The 21,768-nt window shown below is 35.8% G+C and overlaps 1 protein-coding gene across 5 annotated transcripts in view; it reads left to right on the top strand.

The window, feature by feature from the left end:
* Window positions 1-21,768, top strand: part of LOC107568067 (RNA binding protein fox-1 homolog 1-like) — a 280,788-nt gene that overhangs the window by 90,591 nt on the left and 168,429 nt on the right. For 4 of the 5 annotated variants that reach the window (XM_016253945.1, XM_016253914.1, XM_016253925.1 and 1 more), the window contains exon 2: window positions 16,365-16,406. In XM_016253945.1, coding sequence (XP_016109431.1) covers window positions 16,365-16,406 — 42 coding nt within the window. Of the gene's footprint in view, window positions 1-16,364; window positions 16,407-19,694; window positions 20,202-21,768 lie in introns of those variants that run through there. The other variant, XM_016253930.1, reaches the window with a different exon arrangement.

Below are 21,768 nucleotides of genomic sequence, written 5' to 3'. Positions count from 1 at the left end.
CAAGGGTTCCATTCAAGTTCAAGTTACACATATTGCCACCCTGGAACAAGTTTTTAGTTTAAATCTAGTTTAAATACTTCAAATTATGGGTAGTATTTTCCCCCAGCTCAGAGTCTGGCGAGATGGCAGGCCTGCATGGATTTTTGTTGTGGATCAATGGTTCTTCAGACTGAAATTGCTCTAAGGGCCTTCGTAATTGTTCCTTTTTTATCTTTGTTGTACAGTATGTGTAGGCAGCACTAAATCCATGTCAGTAAATAACAAATTCTGCTTTTTAAAATACAGTTTGTTTGTTTTGTTTCTGATATAAAACTCTTAATGGCAGATAGTATGATAATTATGTTTGTTTAAAGATTCATTCCATTGAGAACACTTAATGTCAGCAGCATGCAAACTAGATAGCAGTCATTTTTTCCATGTGCAAAGGAGCTCCCGTACCAAATCATTTATATTATCTATTCAGATGGACACGGAGAGCTTTGAAGGCCACTTAATTAGCCTCCTCAGTGGTGACTGGATATTTGACCTTTAAGAGTAAATTGAGTCTTTTATGTTGGTTCTCTTAAGTGGGATTTCCAGGAGTAAAAAGGGGAGAGGGGCGTAGGGAGATCCAAATGTTTCTTGATTTTCCCTCTCAAGCATGACAGCGGGCCTCAATGGCTGAATTTGTGGCTCTGCAAAGTCGCCTCCAGAGAGGATGAGGTTGAGCCATGTAACACTTCCCTGACAACCAAGGCTTGCATCAACCTTATTGCGCATCACGGTGTGGGTGTTTGAGTGTGAGTGAGTGAGCAAGTGCTACTGCATTTAAAAAATAAAAAACCTGGTGAACTCATGGCAGGAAATGCATCACGAAATGTTAATGTTCCTTTCCTCCAATCCATTCCAAATGCCATGCAAATTGCTCCATAAGTCACGGCTTGTGCTCATTGGCTGGGAGTGAAGCTGCGGCACCAATCTCAGTAGCCTCGCTCGTGTTTGACCGTGGCTCACAGTAACCCGGCAGAATTACTGAACGATGCTGATGCCATGTGACTGCCAGCGCAATTCATTGCTTGGCCTAAAAAGCTCTGGATGCACTTAAGAGGTTGCTATGGACATAATGAATAAATGAGTGCTATGAAATGACTTCTTCCAGGAAGGCACTTTCTATCTGTGTTGGTAAGTGATCGCATATGTGGCTGCTGTGGACACCTTTGTAAACATCTAAATCACTCGGCATTGACCAAACCCCAACTAATCATTATTTCTACTTCCTCTTTTAATCAAGGGTTCTTCTCGAGAAACGTTCCTCTTTGTCTTATATGCATAAATGAATGGAAGCAGTTAGAGCTGGAAAGTGAGAGAGTGGTTAGGATTTCTTAGATGGTGCGCTCACATGATTGTTTTCCAGCATAACTTCATTAGAAATGGTCTTCGAAAGTCAGGAGGTTAGTCATAGGCTTTGAATGCGAGGGTCCTTCAAGTCACTTTTATTTGTAGCTTTTTTATTTTCATTTGTAAAGCCTTTCACAACTGTTTTAAAGCAGCTTTAGAGTAAGTGACAAAACCAAAGATGACTGTGTCAAAGAAAAAAAAATCTGAAATTGAATTGAATTGTGTGATGTTAGTTGACATAAGTTAACATGTAAATTAAAGTCTTTCATTTGAGATATCAGAGGTTAATTTGCCGAATGACTATTTAAGTCATTCAGATTGTTTTGAGATGTTTCCTATAAGCCTTTGAAGATGTTTCCTTAGATTTCCACATTCCACTGTTGTTCAATAATAATTTCCTGCTACACAGTTGAATTTGACAGATTTCACATACCATATACATACATGGTTTCATATATATACTAATTTAGTTTGCATATTTCCAATGACTACATTGTAAAAACGATTTTTCAATATTATACATAAAACTGATTATTAGAGTACACTTTACAAGAAATGACTATTTCAGTCTTTTGTACTTCAAAATTTCATGTTTAAATTCAATGTTTTACTTGCTGTTTCTTTGTAGCCTAATTATTCGCGAAATTTACTAGCAGTTTGTGTATATTATGTAGATAATTGTTGTCAAGTTCAATTTAATTCAAGTTCATTTCACATTTATTTATATAGCAATTTTCACAATATATAACATTTCAAAGCAGCTTAACATTAAATGCATGTTATTGTGTTAAAATTAGACCAATATGTTATATCAACATAATGTCCATATGGCAGAAAGGAGCAGTTCTAAGATAACACAAATCATGCAGTTAGTCATGTATTCATTCAACTAGCAGGTAGTAGCGTCATGTATTAATTCAAGCAGAAACAATAAACACATTAAAGCAATGATTGCATGTTATGATCATAATGAATATGAAGAAAGTTATAAGGAAAGTTAAATGCGTGTTGTAATTAAAAAGTACCACTGACAAGTAACAAAAAAGTCAGTTACACCCATCCTGAAATCTTTATTGTTTTATCTGGTTTAAGTGGTGAATAGCTCAGATGCTCTGGCAGGGTCTTTTGCACCGGCCTCTCCTGGCTCTGAGGCTTAGTGCATTTTGGATGGTTTCTTAGTGACTTTAATGGTGCTGTGCCATCCCAATCATTTTAAAAGTTTGGCACAATCCATGTATATTTGACGGCAACAGAAATGGGATAATTGATGGAGAAAATGGCAAATAAATCCTGAAGTCTCCAAGCTGTGCCATAGCAGCAGTTTTTCTTTCCTCCGGAAAGCTGTTCTCGTCTGAGTTATGGGAGGGGTGTGTGCCTGAGCTCGCCGCTTGCCTGCTAACACCAGAGTAGTCCATATAGAGTAATTATTCACTGCATTATAGGCATCACGTTCAGTACAGAGTTGCAAAAGACTCTGCGGTATGCTGACACTGACCACTCCATGGGTCTCCTCGTTTGTTCATTGTGGATGTTGTTTTTTGTGATGTATCACATAAGTTTACTAGATTAAGCAGATTTCACGTGTTGAGTGCATAATTGCATGATGTATGTGAAAATGACGAGCAGATGATTTATCTCACATCGTTTGTAACTGAGACCTTTCCTCCAGCTCCTCAGTGCCCTGCCATCCATTTGTCTGCCTCTGCATAAATTATTTACCATTGTAATTAGCACCTGTAGCCATCAATGAGGAAATACTGTTACTAAATAATACCATTCTGACAAAGCAGAACCATCCTAATCAAGAATTAAATATCAGAAACTGTATCATACACAGTTCAGATTTAGCGTCACACAGATTTTAAGTGTTGGTGATGTTTTTTGAAAGAAGTCTCTTATGCTCACCAAGGCTGCATTTATTTGATCAAAAATACAGTAAAACTGTGTAATATTGTGAAACATTATCACAAGTCCCATAATGGCTAAGCAGACTTTTCAGCAGCTATTATTCCAGTCTTCAGAGTCCTTCAGAAATCATTCAGATATGCTGATTTGATGCTCAACAAAAAAAAAGCATGTCTTATTATCAATGTTGAAAATATTTTTGTGGAAACTAATACATTATGCCTATTTTTTTTAAGGATTCTTTGAGGAATAAAAAGTTCAAAAGAACAGCATTTCAAATAGAAATCTTTTGTAAAATTATAAATGTCTTTATTGGTCAGTTTCCTTTCTGAATAAAATATATATATTTTTTTAAATGTATAGGCCCCAATTTATTCAATAGGACTGTATGTACTGTAAGAAATTCCACTGTATACTGTAAATTAGCTAATCAAAACAATGCTGAAACATCTTTAAATATTTCAATTTGAAGAAAGAAGCATGGAATATTTCGTTTATTAAATTGCCACATGGCAAAAATGGCAACGTTCGCTCGAATCAAAATAGAAATGATATGAAATCCACCCCTGTGTTTCTTTAATTGTGATATTGTGCTACTAGAAAATGAACTAACATGATTTCCAGAGTAACTGTTTGATTAAGGCACTTGTGAAAGAGAGCTGATGCCTGGCCACAAGACAGACTGCATTAGCATTCCCCGAAGCAGCTTCTCCTGACATGTGATAAAATAGCATTCAGTTCAGCATATTTGCATTCAAAATTGTAATTCTCATTCACATGGTCTATCTACCTGCTAGATGAGATTGGTAGTCCTTTAGAATAATTGAGAGACACGAGACAGGAGGGATGAGAAATGTTTTGCCCGAGCTATAAAGCACACAGACTGCTCATGAGGGCCAGGAGAATATATTGATGGGGTTCCAGAACTCATCAGACAATTGTTCGGTCAGGCTACTTGCATTAATCGTGAAATAAATTGAAAAATGCAATCAATGATTGGAGAGAATGTTCTGTGGTAATGATATCACTTCGAGATAATCCAATAATTGAGAACTTGATGTATTCTGTACTGGTATTTCTCTGCTCAGCCTGTCAAAATAAAGTATCTGGAGCTGTGCGGAGTGAGGGGAACCGGCACAGGGAGGGCGACTCTAATTCCCAAGCCCCCTTTAAGTGTTTGGGGGATCAGAGCCTCAATTAAACATCAGAGTATGGTTCATTCTGACTGTGTAAAACCAGTTGTCCAAAAAGAGGACAAAGGTTGCCTGCATATTAGAATGAATTTGGTCCCATTGAGAGTGAAATGTTGGAGACAATGCTGCATTCGTCTCTTACAGCTTCCTTTTTTTTTTAAAGAAACCTCCTCTAACAAAAGGTGAAAATAAAAATGAATATTTCCCCATTACCATATGTATAAAGTAGTGGAGAGCAGGCATAATTGTAATGCATGTAACAATGCATGTAACACACAATGCACTCACACAGTTTAAGTTAAAATTGACACAGATATTTTGAGGTATTTAAGTTAAAAGATTCTTAAATATATTTGCATGTTTTTTGGAATTTAGTAGTAATTAAAAAATATATATGCATAAATGTCTGTTGTTATCCATTTAAAATATATATATATTTGTTGTTGCTTATAATTTGATTTCACTTTTATAGTACAAAATATTTAGGATATGTTTAGTGTTTGAAGGTGTCATTGTAATTGTAAATTATAAATACATATAATATGCAATTACTTACATAGTAGTGCTTTTTCATTATTATTGTTATTTTTTTACATTTCACTGAACTTTACAGGAGCTGTGTGTGTATGCACAATACTATAGATAGATAGATAGATAGATAGAACTAAACATTTTCTGAATCAATGAGCAATGTATTATATGTGTATTAGGGATGCACGATATTGGATTTTTGCCGATATGCTGCTATTTTTCAACTCATTTGAGCCGATAGCTGTTGCCGATACCGATATATTTCCTTTTGTTTGGAAACAGCACCATGTCTCTCCTGTGTGGAAATTATAAGCAAATTATTTTTAATTTTGGTTAGTTTTTAACAAGACCTTATTTGTTAGAATTAAATAAACAATAATGAAGTTCTTTTATAATGACAGTACACTGAAGCTTTGAAAATAACTATAAATAAACTATATATACATTTTTTTCAGAAAGATGCAGTAGTAACCTTAACATTTTATTTTAAGATTTAATATTTGTTGATGGTCTAAAGCAAAAGAGTTGTAAAAATTCTGAAAATCTTTTAGAGCTCATAATTTGTTTAAAAAATACAACATATTACACATTAATGAATAAATCAGTATACATAAAATTATTTAATTTACAAGCATCATGTTTGTGATTTTTTTTATTCATGTAAGCTATAGCTTCTGACCTTTAAATCAAAACATACTCGTGATTTTATGACATCAATTACTGCTTTATTTAATCAGAAACAAATGTTCTAAATGTTATTTGTGTATTTTACTTTCATTTTATTAGAAGTAGGCCAACAGCGCCCCCTACGGAATTAAAGCTCCTTACAGAACGGGCATTAGGACCCGGGGGAGGCTGCCGCTGCACCTGCTATTACTGTTTACTCTATCATAGTCATTCTGTACGTGCATTCTCAGTTTAAATGCAGAGATCCAAAACAGTGAATCTAATCATCATTCAGGCAAAACTTTGCTTCAAGAATGAGCCACAATGCTGACGTGATCTAATCGCTAGCACACCATAAGCACATGTGAGTTAATGTATTCCTCTTGTCGGCAAGACATATCGGCATCATTTTTCATATCGGGCCAATGCCGATATTTACATTTTAAAGCCATTATTTGCTGATTCTGATATCTGTCCGATAATATCGTGCATCCCTAAATTACCCCTTCTCTCCCCTACATCAAGCGGTGATAGGAGAAAAAATTATGTAGAAAATAAAAATGTCATTCAGAAACAAAAGATGCCATTTTCCCACAAAGAATCCAGCAACTGCATTTGCAATTTATTGGATTGGTATTAACCTCAGCATACCAGCCAGGCAGTTTAACAGCTGTATACATAAGGAACATTGCTCAGTTGACGAGAGGGATCATTTGAGGTCCCAGAAGTCTCAGCGTATGTTTCTCTGCTAGCATGTGGGTGTGTGTTTGGGGGAAGGGCAGCAGCGAGCAAATTGGCCTCTGTTTTGCCATTTTGTTCAAACTGAGCCTAGAAGAAAAGTTGGGGTAATTGTGGTGGATCAGCAAGAACAAAGCAGGATCCATCAGCGAGTGTGATCTCTTTTGAGGCGGTGTCAGGAAAGGCTATGTGAACCTGCAGTCTGAGCTGATGAAGGTTTATAGATTAATGAGCGCTGAATGCAACGTCTTTTTTTTTACCCTGCCTGTTGTATCGACAACATCATTTTGCTTTTAAGCCCCAAACTCATTATTGCAAGAGAGAATCCTTGCTCCTCTGCAAGTTTGGATTGACAATGAAGACGCACTATTTGTATCTTAGTGTCTGATGTTACTTTATTAATCACCTCTGTGTGGTAATTGTTTTTATGATTCATCATTTAATCTGTAATCTTCTAATGAAGTTTTAACTCAATTTCTACATTCTGTTCCCTTTAATGATCCAGAATAATGGAATATACATAGTAGGAGGGTGGATTAATTTGGTCATGTTGGTTTTGTAGTATTTTCCTCCATCACTATTTGGAATAAATTACAACAGAAAATATCTATATATTTAATATAACAATGTGGATTTCTATTTATTTTCTATATATATATATATATATTCATTTTAGATGTATGAAATTCCATGCAGTGTTATTTTAGTAAAGTGCAACACTATACTATTTTGAATCAGTTTTAATTCAGATTTAATTCTTTTTTTTTTTAAATCCATGTCTTTATAGTTTTTTATTTGTTTTATTTCAGGCTTAGTTTAGTTATTTTAGTGCATCAAGTTTTTTAAATATTTTATTTTATTGATATATAGCAGGTTAATGTGTTAAAGTTTTCAGCATATTTATATAAAAGTTAAAATATCTAAAATATATGATGTATTTATTTATTTAATCAGTTTCTACTCAATTATATATTCATATACTGTATATGGGAGTGTAGGAACAATTTTAAATATGTTGTAAAGGGTTATCTCACAAAATGTATTTTGATGCATAGCTTCATGCATACCTTTGTTTTTCACTTAAAAACAATTATGTAGGCAAAAATTGGTTACTGAAAAACCTATATTTTTGCCCACTAATCTCTTGAATGACCGTGGTGGTTTCGGCCTTGTATTAGGCTACTTTAGTCGCATTCCTCCTGCGCAGAGGAGCTGCAGGCACCTATAGGTGTGTTTTCTCTCAACAGCTTTGGCCACATCAGCTGCAGACCCTAGACTTCTCTCTGATGTCCTCAAAAGTGCAGTCTGTACCGTGCACCTAGAGGTGCAAAGGCCCTGCCAGTCCAGATATTCTAATATTGATGAAGAGTCTTAAAAGGCTTAGATCTGGCTGCCTCTTCCCCTCCACTCTCTCTGATAAGCTTAGTGTTGTGAAAGTGCAGGATTCAGTAGAGCTACTGCAGCATTGGGAATTTCTGCTGGCTCAGCTCTCACTTCCTTCACCCACCCTCCTTTCTCATTATTCCTCAGAGCAGCGCATAAATTAGCAGTACCTATAGCTCTCTCTCAGCCAAACATTTTAGAAATGTATTCATCGATGCTTAGAGGGACTGAGATGGCTTTTCTAATACAGATGCCGTTAGCATTTTATTAGCATTACCTTTGATCTAACATCAGTAGCTTTAATTGAAATAAAGTGCGGCATTTTAACTGTGTAGAGAACTGCAGGCATCAATTTTGGACTTGTCTTTATTCTAACATCAGTGGATTGCTATATGTTATTATGGATGTTTTATCCCCTGGAGGATGTCATGATTCCATGACTAAAGTGTTTCTTAAATGATACTGCAAGTGCATCAGCTGTCGCTTTAAACGGTAACACTTTCAATGAAGCCTATATGTGTAATGCAGGGTTATTACCATACTATTGAAAACATATATCATTGTTTGAAATAAAATAAACACTGGATGAATTAAAATAAAATATAACTTTTTACTTTATATTACTTTAACTTAATATTCACTAATATAAACTGAAATAATTTATATAAAAAAACAAATATAGACGTAATAAAAAACAATAAATAAAAATGACAAAAACAAACTAAATTAATAAAAAATATATAAATTGAAAATATAAAAATAACTACTGATTTAAAATACTAATAAAAGCTATAATAGTATCTCAATGACAGTAAAGTAACACTGGTGTAATGCTTTATAAAAATAATTTTTAATGCCTTATATCAGATTTACATCTGATATTGAATTTATGGAATTTAATGTATCATAAATAATGTTAACCGCAGAACAAACATATATACAGTGGTGGCCAAAATTATTAGAACACTAGTATTTTCTCCAGCTAAAAAAATGGTTTTAAGTAGGGCTGGTAAGCCATTAAAATGTTTTAATCTAATTAATTACATGATGTACATGAATTAGATTAAGTAATCTAATTAATCGCAAATTAATCGCACATCAAATTTGTCTTGCGAAATTACGCCCAAAAGATCATTTAAAGTCATTGTTGTGTAAAGCATCAAACAGACATTACAAAAAGTAGCAAGAAATACTTTGTTTGATAAAATTTATTACATATACTCTTTCGGATCATGAGGGTAAATGATGACACAATTGCCATTTATGGGTGGGTGAACTATACCTTTAATAATTAATTGTATTAATTTGATTATTATTACTATGGAAATATGAAATTATTGATATACTCTAAATAATAAACTAAAACTGCCAGTAGGTGGTGGTAAATGTCTTAATGATTAAGTCATCGAGTCATTTATTCATTCATTTGATTCGTTCAAATGGCTGATTCGTTCAGGAGTGAAGTAAATGGTTCTTTATGAATGGTTCATTGAATCATTAGGCTTGTTCGACTTGAAGCGGATTATCACCATCAGATCGATCGGTGTGTGACATCAAAGTACTGCGATGTACTGCATGCTTTTGAATCGCTCTTGCGGTACTTTGATGCAGGAGCGTAGTTTGTGGGGGGGATGGGGGGATATAACCCCCCCAATAACCAAAGCTAGCAAGTTTTATTGTAGGCTTATTTACTGTGTAAAATTTAGTCTAACTTGTTGTAGAATTTATATTGGATAATCTGTTAAGGGAATATATTTTTCCCTATAGATTTATACTACAACTGTAGTATGTTGTAGCTATTTGTTCTAAATGTGCAGGCGGTTGTTTCTTCATAACAAATGCTATATTCATTAATTTTAAAAAGTCATGATTGGCCTGGTAAAGGTCTCTTGAAGCATCTTGGTGTAGGATATCAGACCGAATCAGACAATCTAAGATTTGGTCAAAACCGAGTTGAGGCACGAGGAGTCACAAAAATTCCACAGAGGCCCAAGACAACAGGATGTCATAAATCAGACCCTAGCCTCTCTGAAGCAAGCCTAAACCTAAGCCCCTGTCACAGAACAGTTTTCAAAGACGTTGCCACAGTTCTTCTGGATTGAGTCTGTTTTAGTTTGTTCTGTTTCTTCATTACATTCCAGACAGACTGGATGATGATCAGATCAGATCTCTGTGTGGAGCACTGGCTGCTGTCAGACAAAAATCTCACTGGGTTATTACAATTAATGGCAAAATGAATGTTTGGAAACGTAAACTGATATTTCCTTCTGACACACTACAGCAAAAGATAGAAATAACTTCTGACTTAAAACCATTTTTCAGCTGGAGAAAATACTAGTGCTCTAATAATTTTTGCCACCACTGTATGTATAATATATTTTGTAGCATTTGGAACAAATTATATTATGAAATGTATTTTCTAAAAATAAAAATATAGTAAAAAATAAGGTTTTCTGGATATTTGTTTAAAATAATAAAAAAAAAAATTTTTATGGGAATATCTCAAATATGATAGGCTTGTTTGTTTATTTTCCTGATATAATTTACAAAGGACAATGTAAAATCAATGTAATCTTTTTAAAAAAATGCTTTGACAAAATGAAATATTTCTGATATGTTTATTTACAAGAAACTATTTTAAATTATAATGTTTATTTTAAAGTATTCAAAAAACATATATGATGTATTTTATAAATATAAATAGACTTTGCAGAAAGTTTTAATCATAATCAAAGTCAATGTAAAATCAATGTAGTTATTAATTCTAAAATAACATCATACTCTGCTTTGACAATGAACTGAAATATTCCTGATGTCAATTTACAAGAAACAGTTTATCATGTGAATTGTAATTTTTATTATAGTGTATTCAGAGACAAACTTTGATGTATTATGTATATACAATGCTATTTTTAATTATTTTCTTGGTGAGCATTGTTCGATCAAATATTACATTATGTGTACCACCTGTGCCAACAGACCTGTTTTAATTCCATCTCTGAGGCTCTGGTGAATATTCACCGATTTATCAGAGAATTGATTTTCAATCGTAGCACAATGCAGACCTCCTTTGTTTAGCTTCTGGTTTTCTGTTATGCTTTCTTCTGCTCTGTCTTGCGCTCTTCCCCCTCTATCCATCGGTCCGGCTGAGCGCAGTCTTCTGTGTCAGCTTATTAAAGTCATTCTGCTCGGCCGTGTTCTGCCGCTTGTACTCAGCAGAGTGCTACTTATTGACATTTTTTCATTCTGCTTTTTTTTCACTGCATGTGTAAGTCCTATAGAGCTCATTGAGGGACTGAGTTAGGCCTGCTCTCTCACTCCCTCTTTCTTTAACTCTCCATCCTGCAATTCTGTGCCACAACAGTTCAGTATTACCCTCCATCTCTGTCTGTCTCTCTCAAGTACTCTACGTAAGTCAGCGAGAGGGAGAGAGAGAGTGGGTATTCTGAGTGAAAAGGAGGGAAGCGGACCATTAGAGGTAAAGGATAAGCAAGCCCTTCGAGAGTCCTTTTGTCCTTTCATACGGAGGAGGGCTGTTTGTGCTACTATTGCTGGTTTTCCCCTTGATTTCATCTGGAAAGTATCATTACCGAACAAGAGCCTCTTCGGAGTGGTTTGAGGCCATCTCTAAGCAGTATGCCGTGGCTTTTGTGGAATCGTGTGTGCCTGAGAAGCTTTGAAAAGGAAACTTGAAACAATTTACACCCTGTGAGCCATCAGACTCCATTCAACACATAGGATATAGTTCATGTAATGATTATTAATGTCAATTTAACACGTTAAATTTGTTAATGAAGTATAAAGTATAAAACATTCTTTAAATAATACAGTACAAACATATTTGTAAATACATTTAGATTTAGTCATGTCCCCTTACCATTATGTGTATGTATACAGTATACATAAATTCCTTTTTGTTTAACCTCTTAATTTACATGTCTCAATCCACACAGATGTAAAAATATTTAGACAAAATTAGAAAAATTCTTCATTCTCTTCAAAAGTTTTCACCCCGGCTCTTAATGCATAAGTTTTCCTTCTGGAGCATCAGTGACCGTTTGAACCTTTTGTAATAATATGGCGTAAAATAATCAGCATATCATGTCATTAATTGTATCAAAATTAATTATTTTAAATGTTTTAACTGATTGACAGCCGTAATGATAATATAATGGCATAATAACATAAAAACACAAACCATGAATGTCAGCAGTTGTCAGTCCTTGTTAAAAATAACAGGGAAGAAAAAAAAATGGTTTGAATTTCAGATTTCAGCACAGGAATATATATAAAAATGTATGCCAGCGGTCTGAATCCAGAAGCATGCTGTGTGCCCCAGAGCTATTGAGAAGCTTCTCCTAACGACCTACTAGGGGCCGTTGGCTGAAAGGAAAGTGCTACCAAAACAAGTGAGCCATCATTAAGGTCAGCGGCGCTAAATAATACAATTCCTACCCTACAAGAAAACCTAGTGGTGCCCTATAATTTGTTAACAGGGAAACGACATTTATTTGTATAAAACGTTCGTAGCCTTTTTTTTTAAAACTGTGCAATCAAAAAATTGCTGATGTTGTTCCTGCATTTTACATTTATTTCACTATTAATTGAAAACTTTGCACATGATACAGTATAAACTTCCCCATAAAAGGCGTAACATTTTACTGTCGAGAGTGGTTTGCCAAAAAGCAACGAGTAACCATCAGCGGAAGTCTTACTACTAATTTGATACGCAGATATTTTGAGGTGACAAGGTTAATGCATCCATTTTTTCTCATATCATATCAAATCAAAGCAATTTCCCTGGCCTTTATTCCCTCTATCTGTGGGTCATAATCCTCTTTAGGGTCTTTCTGCAGTGATGTCCAGTTACTAAATGATGAAAATCTTATTCGGCTTCACTCAGTGGCCTGGCTAATGGGAAATGAGCACACTTTGAAAAACAGCTAAGTGTTTTAGGCTGAGAGGAAAGTGGAACTGTTAATATCATTACATTTGAAGAGAGCGTTTGTACCACAGATTCTATTTCTTAAATGAAGATTGGCCAGTGCATTATGGATGTATTGACGGCAGGCATGAGGGAAAGATTAGTGGTATATCCAGGAACCCTCTCAGCGTAACCAGACCCTAATCTCTTAATTGTGTAGTTCTCTTTCAAACACTCAACAAGCATTAACAAAATTAGAAATGTCTTTCTTCCCCCCTCCTCTTTGAGGGTTGAGTATGATTGATTAGTGTTTGAGAAACTCTGTGCATTGAGGCATTTAGAAATACTCTGCTCAATTGAATTCAACTACATTCTTTATAGTGGTGGTTCTCAACTGGATTGTTGTAACCCAAAAATGTGTCGCAGATTTATTCTGATTGTATTAGTTTGCATTTTTCAAACTCTATAATCATATGTAGTTCGTATAGCAAAATTAAGAGAACATTCTTCTGTTATTGACATCAAAGGCTGCACATCTAGTCAAACTAGAAATGTAAAATGTTTGGATGAAAACACATCTTTCTTTTCTGTGAAGCTAGTAGATGCTGGCATGAAACAGGTTGCTTGACATCCTCTCATCCTCAAAATCCATGCACGAAACTAGTTTAAAGGAATACATTTAATGTAGTTGCTTGATAAACATAGTTTATGCAAAAGTATTGATTGCCGAGAGCATGAAACCATCAAAATTCAAGAGGATTTCTGTTTTAAAATTCAGTTCAGCTGCATATTGTTGGTGATGTGCAGTTTATTAATATATTTCAATACATTCACATGTACACATCATTTAAAGGGGTCATTGGATGCCCATTTCCACAAGTTGATATGATTCTTTAGGGTCTTAACAAAAAGTCTATAACATAATTTGGTTAAAATTACTCAATGGTAGTGTAAAACAACACCCTTTTTTACCTTGTCAGAATCAGCTCTGTTTTCAGCAAGCCGTTTTAGTCCATGTTCCTTTAAATGCTAATGAGCTCTGCTCACCTATAGGATTGGATCTCTGCCACAATTCTGCGCGCGAAAGATCATATTTTGAGCGCACAAAAGTGCATTTTGCATGCACAAGATCTGAGTTTTGTGGAGAAAATGTTCGTTTCGCAAAGAAAAAAGTATTTCGAGCGAACTAAAATCAAGTTTGCATTTAAAATAAGTTTTTGGATGTGTGCAGTTCCCCTTCAGGAACTTGAGCTGCGTCGAGATTCGCTTCTTTGGGAACGCCCTTGCGTGACCGCGTTCTGAAGCACGTGTCAAATCCGTCCAATGGAGCAGCGAGACGTCACGAGCAGGGTGACGTAAGCACCAGAAAGCATAAAAGCGCATTCGGCCGGGCGCCACCCAGCTTCTGCTCTTCAGTAGCGTTCTGTGTATGTGTCTGTCTATTTACTGTTGTCTGTCCGCACAAGCACTCATATATATAAAACAATGAGAAAGTCTATGGCGAGCGAACGGCATTACAAACGCTGTGTTTCTCCCTGCCCATGATATCTGGCGGCAGGGGATACACACACACTAGTGGGCCCCGAGCAGGCTCTGGTAATGGAACAAGAAGTAGATACTCTCTTGAGGAAGGGGACCATAGAACGTGTTCCTCCTCTCTCTCGAGAGAGAGCGTCCGGGTTCTACAGCCGTTACTTCATCGTTCCGAAGAAGGATGGGGGGGTTGCGTCTGATCTTAGATCTCCATCTTCTGAACCGCGCTATCAAACGGCTTCGGTTCAAGATGCTCACTATCAAGCAGATAGTATCTCAGATCCAGTCCGAGGACTGGTTTGTTACGATAGATCTCAGAGACGCTTATTTCCATGTTTCCATCCTCCCTCAACACTGGAAGTTCCTGAGGTTTGCTTTCGGGTGCGAAGCATACCAATATAGAGTTCTTCCCTTCGGCCTGTCACTCTCACCCCGCACTTTCACGAAGTGTGTGGATGCTGCTCTGGCTCCACTGCGTCTCCAGGGCATCCGCATACTCAATTATATCGACGATTGGTTAATACTCTGAAAGCGCTCCACAAGACTTGTGATTATATTACTGGATGCTCGAAATTGAACGGGAGAATGCACGTTTTAAACAGCTTATTGTACAGGTAAGTTAATCGCTGTTCTAATCTAATGCGCTGCTGCACTGTAACGCACACACATAGGCTACAGACAGTAGCTCGTACATCACGCGCACAGAATCATTCAGTGCAGAAATGTATTGTCAACACTGTTCTCTGATTTCTCAATAAAATAGCTTAGAAACTGAAAAGTTCAAGCATATATTTCTTAACTAAATCCCACAGCTTCACTACTAGTAGAGAGACGCTGCCAGGTAGAATGAATTCACACCTGCAATCGCTCTCACTAATGTATTCATATGAATGTAATCTTTATTGTGCTACTTTATCTGTATCTGATTTAGAACAAGCAGAAACCTGAGAGAAATATAACGACCCAAAGACAAAATAACTGATAAAAATGAGCTGTTATAGGAGCAATAGCCATGTGGGCAGCGCTGTGTCATATGCCATAGCTGTGCACAAGGTGTTTATCACAGCTCCAGACTTATTTGTTCATTAATGACGTCATCAGCGACTAGTCGACTTCGACTCGACTTTCATCACATAAAGTCGACTTTAAAAAAACAGAAGTCGTTCAACCCCTATTGTGTACACACACTGCCAACACACATTTCAGTTCAAACAACTTGTAAAAGTGCATGTCGCATCCAATGACTGTAACATTGATGTTACAGTGGAAAAACTATTTGTCAACTATTGCAGATTTAAAACAAAATTGCAGATTTACTACCGATTTTAACCTTTACAAACAGTTGTTTTAAATCAAAATAATACCCAAAGGAATACCCAAAATGAAATTTGTCATCATTTACTCACCCTCAAGTTGTCCCAAACTTGTATGAGTTTCTTTCTTCTGTCAAAAACAAGAAGAATGTTAGTAACCAAACATTTGACGGTAGCCATTGACTTCCATAGTATTTTGTCCATACTATGCAAGTCAATGGCTACCGTCAACTGTTTTTCTTCAAAATATATTATTTTGTTCCCAATAGAGGAAAGAAACTCAAACAGGTTTGGAACAACTTGAGGGTGAGTGGATGATGACGGAATGTTAATTTTTGGGTGAACCATTAAATTCTAATAGGTTTTTGTGTATGACCAGCCTAAATTATCATATATATAAATTCACTGGTAATTTGATATCAAGTGATTTCAGTATGGATATGTTTTAGTTTGGTACAATCCTGGTACTGTATTGGGATGCCACTTGAATGCAAATCTAGAATCTGTGTCCTGAAGCAAAACCAGTTGAGAACCACTTGCTCTATACCATTCCCATTATTTGAGAAAAAAATAGAAAAATATTGTTATGTGTACCATTTCTAGCATGGGAACGATGTCTTGCCTGTCTTATTCCCTGCTCTCACCACCTTTTGCATGGTTCCATGTTGCAAACCTCAGTTTTGACAGATCTCATTTTCTCTCCTCTCAGCCTGCTCTCGATGATTGACTTGTAATTACTGAAGGGAGGTGCTGTATTTGGTGTGTAATGTGTTACTCTAATTTGTATGTCTCTGTTGACAGATTCCAGGACAACCAATGAGTTGTGATACAGACCAGCTCAGGGTAAGTGATGCTTCGGTGCTGCTTTGTGTGTGTCTGTGTTTTTGTGTGCTTTTTGTGTCGCTGTTGTGCTTCTGGATGTTGTTGGTATTGACCTTTTAATTAATCAATCCATGGCGATCATAAAACTGCGATTCATTCATGTAAAGAAAAATTATTTCATCACAATGACTTTAGAATGAATTTGTGTGTATCCTTCATGTTCATTTCAGCATCTCCAGCTGAGAAGATGATGATATTAAATCAATAGGCAAAAAAAGAAGCCCTTCAGTTTTACTCTCATACAGAAACCTGTTATTCCCTCATACTCTGCTGTGTCCATATTAAAAATACAACAAAGCTTACCGTGCCTTCTCATTAAACTTTAATAGTGGCTCTCAAACCCTTCTGCTCACTCACTGGCCTGAAAAGCCAGGGTAGCAAATGTGTCAGCTTCACTCCTGATGAGGACCCTCCCAAAGATCTTCATCTTCTTCAGAAACACCACATCTGTGTGGAGGGATGACCATGTGTCCTGCCGGCTCTGCCTTGAGCTCACAGAGCACACACTGTGTATGTGCAGCCCTGCAGGATCATGGGAGGGATGTGTACACCATGCAGTCCCCTCTCAGTGCTGTAATTTATCATGGTTTGTTGAAGGGTTTTAAGTCTGATAGGGCTGATATGATTAATGCACAGACCTTCCTATTCATACACACACATCACTCTCATTTTCCTAGCAACTATTTTCTTAATTTGTTTTTTAATGATACATATATTTTTCATTTCTTTTGAAATTAGAGCAATAAATATGGACTAAACCAGTAATGACATATACAGTATGTAGTGTTAAATATGCATTGGCCTCTTGGCAAATTAAACATAAACATAATAATAATAATAATAATTTGGCTCTTGGAAATATGAAAATATTGAAAAACTATTATATATTTAAAAATATACTATACTATTATTTATAAATGTTATTTATATATAATATATGTATATGTTTTTATATTTATGTATTTAAAATGATGATGATGATGATATTATTATTATTATTATGTTGATTTGGCTCTTGAAAATATTAAAAACACACACACATCATTCATGAGACTGAGGACAGTTGTTTCAGAAGTGCTTTTTGGTAGCTTGCCTTTAATTTAGATTATTTGAGAAGGCTCAAGCATGATGTACTTAGCAATACTACCTTTTTTCTTTTTTTCTTTTTTTGTTTGTAGGTTATGTTTTTGTCATAATCTAAACAAATGAGATGCACTACTGCTTTAAGACCGTTTAGCTACTATTATAGACTTGTAGCTTTTTAATTGGGTTAAAGGGCACAATCAGAGCAAGAAGACGGCAGCTGGATCAGTCTGCTCCATGTAAATGGACATGTCAGTATAAGCGGCACTCAGTTCCCATGACCATTAGACCTTTCTTGCCCCGAAGTAAAATGGTTTAACAGAATTGTATGCTGAAGTATGTTCGTTTTTGCTCGGGTGCACAAACAATGGGCTTTACATTGTACCTGCCATTTATCTTTGTTTAATATGTCAACAATAATTTATTGTTTTCAGAATGTTGTTCGGAGTATTGACCGGATCTCTCTGTACTAATCGTTTCATTCGAAAGAAAACCATTTCATCTCGTTGCAAATGTGGTATATTTATTTAATATTGTCGGATAGTTCTGACACTAAAATCTTATGAAATGAGCAGCAGTCAATGCCAGTCATTCCTGCCATGTCTCTTAATATATTAACTAAAATATTTAACACTTTTAATTCATTAAGAAATACTTGTTTCTTTATTTTCCTTTCTTAAATAGAAATTATATATATAAAAAATGTTTAAATTACTGTTTCTTTTTTTCCTGTGACCACAATATAATTTTCCATCCTGTCAGTATTTTGTAATATCCCTTTAACATAAGCCAGTTCCATAATGACATCATCCTCCTGGAAGTGACATAATTTTTGCTGAGAAAACAACAGAACAAACAAGTCATAATCAATCAAAAAGTTCTAACAATAAATTTCATGGTTTTTTGTGCTTTTTTTAGTATTTTAGTATTTAAGATAAGAATACAGATACCCTTATAAATAAATAAATAAGATAAAAAATAAATAAATAAATAAAAAAGCTATATGTATAAAATACTTTTAAAAACTATGTTTTTAATGAGTTAAATCTCAAAAGACACTGCATAACAGGAATGACCATATTCCATTTGTTATCATTGTGAAATGTAATTTATTTTTTGAGCATTAGTGCCGTCTATGCTTTGAGTTATGCCTTAGAAAATCCCTTACCTGTGGCAAATCACTTTAATGCAGCCTTATTGCTTGATTTGATATGTGTGTGTGTGTATTTGCTGTATGTGGGCCCGAGTCTGAGCCTTTAGCTTAATTGTTTGTCCTCACACTCTCTTTCTGTCTTGTTGTGACGGTTGTACTTTTCTTTTTTTATTGTTTTCCTTTTAAAGGGGAGTCAAATTGCTTCCCGAGGAGAATTTAATATTCAAATTTCCCTCAGAATTTAATTTCCCTCATAAATACACTGGCAGATCTCATTGCGTTTGTGTCTCACACACATAAAACAAAAAAATGGACCTTGCTCAAATTTCCATTTCCCTTTTGAAATCCATTTACAAAAAGGTTCTCTTTTTTGTTTTCTGTTACTCTCGAGTTTCTCTAATACCTGTGTTTGATTAGAAACCCCATTCCTCTTCTGAACAGTAGTAATTAGTTTAAGCCGCATATGCGCTTTTCTAGATAGTTCCGGCTGCGCTTTAGCTGGCTGCGTGTCTGGTCTCTCAGTAGCAGTAGCGTGGTGGAGTCAGCAGATGGCTGTAGAAAATGCTGTAAGGAGGCAGCCAGTGCGTCAGAGCCAGAGCAACCCGAGCGGGAAGGCCTTGGCCCCAGTACACGCTGCTTTTATCTCCAACACATTAGCTCCTCATTTAGGAGAGAGAGGTGCTTTCTGTCTCCTTTTCATCCCGTTGTATTTTTTTTTCTTTCACATCTTTTTTCACATCGCTTTTTTATTTACTTGAATCTCTCAGAGCTGAGATTGCAGTATTTTTTGGAGGAAGTTGCAAGCTTATTTTTTTCGGTCAGTTGTCTTCTTACCTTCCCTCAGGACAGAAGATGAGTCTTTTGATTTCCCACTGATGTCTTCCCCTGCACATCAGCTTCCGGACGACAGCGTCTGAGGATCTGAGCAGCATTTTGTTAGAGGGAAAAGTCCTTTCTGTGGGGGGGGGGGGAGATCTGTTTCGGATCGTCCTATCAGCTGTGTGTTAACGTACACGTACCTTTCTTGTGGAGCCTATACTAGAGAAACCTACACCATCACCCTCCTCTCTCTCTCTCTCTCTCTCTCTTTCTCTCTTTCTCTGGCACTTTGAGTGCACAGTTGTACTGGACTTCCTTGGTGCACGGATCTTCTCATTAAATAGATACATCAGGAATTGGCGTCTAAGCAAGGGTTGTCAGTGAAAGGGTAAGGAGGACCAAGTGGGGAAAGGCAAGAAAGAGCAAAAAAAAAGAAGAAGAGCAAGAACAAGACTGCTAGAAGCATCTCAAACCTTGTGAAGTAGCTTCTACTTCCTCCAAGTGTCAGTTTTAATAAGCTCTATTATAGTGATATAATAAATTATACAAAAGAACTGTGAGCCTGAGAGAGTGGAAACAAGAAGGATTCAGCCGGGTTCCCGTAGCCGAGCTCGAGAAGTTAAAAGAAGCTAAGTAAGGAAGTGTTTCCTCACTGCCGGAGAGCCCCTGACTCCTCGTTCAAGATGATGATGTATTTGTGGGTAGGTAACCGTTTGTGCCACATTCGTTGGTGTTTGCAGACTGCTGTGTGTGCGTATGTGTCGTTATTGGCGTTTATGTGTTTTCTCATCTGAGTTTGAGCTTGTTTGTTGCAGGACAGAAACCAGTGCAAACACATTTGATCCTCTCCACATGTGATACGCTCTGTTGTGTTGTGTTTGTATACCGGTTAGCAATCAGTCATTTGAAAGTTTCATCCCTCTCTCATCTAGTCCTTGGCAAGACCACTCTTTCTTTGGAGTAGAGAGTGTCAGAGAAGCGGTGCGTGACACGTTGATTCATAACTGCAGGGTTAAAGCACAGGAAGTCATTTTAGAGAGCTGTAAGCGCGTGTGTCTTGGCCTGCTCATTATCTGTCTCTTCACCTGCCGTTATCACTCAGAATCAGTCCTAGCTGAGGAAATTCCGCTGCACTTAATTGCCCATGGAATACATTTAAAGCACCCTGATGACTTCTTCACTGTGAGGGTTTATCAGGAAATGAATCTCATTTTAACAAATCTTAACCTGATGGGCAGTTCAAGCGAAAATAGAAATAAGGAACAAGTTTATCCTTTACATAATGTGGCAGCTGGAGGTTTTTTTTTCTTTCTTTCTTTTTTTCATGAAGATCCGTGCTTGATTTTGTATTTTCACTAGCAATGAAAAGGGCATTTTGATCCATAAAATAACAGAGACAATATAATACGAATAAGAATAATAATAACAAAAAATTTATTATTTTATAAATATTATATCTTATTATTGAATTAAATTATCATTATGATGATGATGATGATGATTTTTATAACAATATGCAATTAATAATTATAAAAATGTATTGCTGTTGTTATTATTATAAATAATAACAATGCTTTTTCTTATAATAATACTACTACTGCTGCTGCTACTACTACTAATGCATTTTTGAAGTACAGAAGCGTTCTTATAATGTTAATTATTAAAGTGAAAACATGCTTTTAAACTCTATCAGTAGTCAGACGAGCTCAGAATCAAAAGATTTGAATAACACACAAGACAATCTTCAGTTACTTAGTCATGCAGCTACAGCAAACTGAAATTCTGTATTAAGAAAATGAATATTGAATGTTTAATTGGAACATGGGTGGTCTGGAAGGAATGTGCTTCGTAGAAAAGATTCAAGGATGAAATTTCCCAGGAGATGCAGAAAATTACTGTGCTGTATAAAAGTATACAGTTCTTGCTAAATATTTAATTTGCATAGTTTAAGGTGGCTTATGACATGAATGTGACTTTTTTTTGCTGGTTCATTTGAACAGTACGGATGGGTGATCACCTATTCTGTATTTCACTAAATAAAATTAAATAATTAATAATGAAATTATAATTATTTTTTTAAATAAATGAATTAAATCTATACATCTATGCATACATACATTATTACTTTCAGAACAACCCTAAATTAATTTACATAATAAAGACAGAATGATGTCCAGAGGCCTAATATTGCCGAAGCGTGTAGAATAACAGAGTGTATTCTGGGTAAAGCTATGAATATGACATGTTGTTCTTTTTAAGAGGCCTCCG

The sequence above is a fragment of the Sinocyclocheilus grahami genome, unplaced genomic scaffold (assembly GCF_001515645.1).
Source record: "Sinocyclocheilus grahami isolate Dianchi unplaced genomic scaffold, SAMN03320097.WGS_v1.1 scaffold27.1, whole genome shotgun sequence".
Classification (NCBI taxonomy): Eukaryota; Metazoa; Chordata; class Actinopteri; order Cypriniformes; family Cyprinidae; genus Sinocyclocheilus; species Sinocyclocheilus grahami.
Note: the sequence above shows the minus strand (reverse complement) of the source record. Positions and strands in the feature narration are given on the sequence as shown.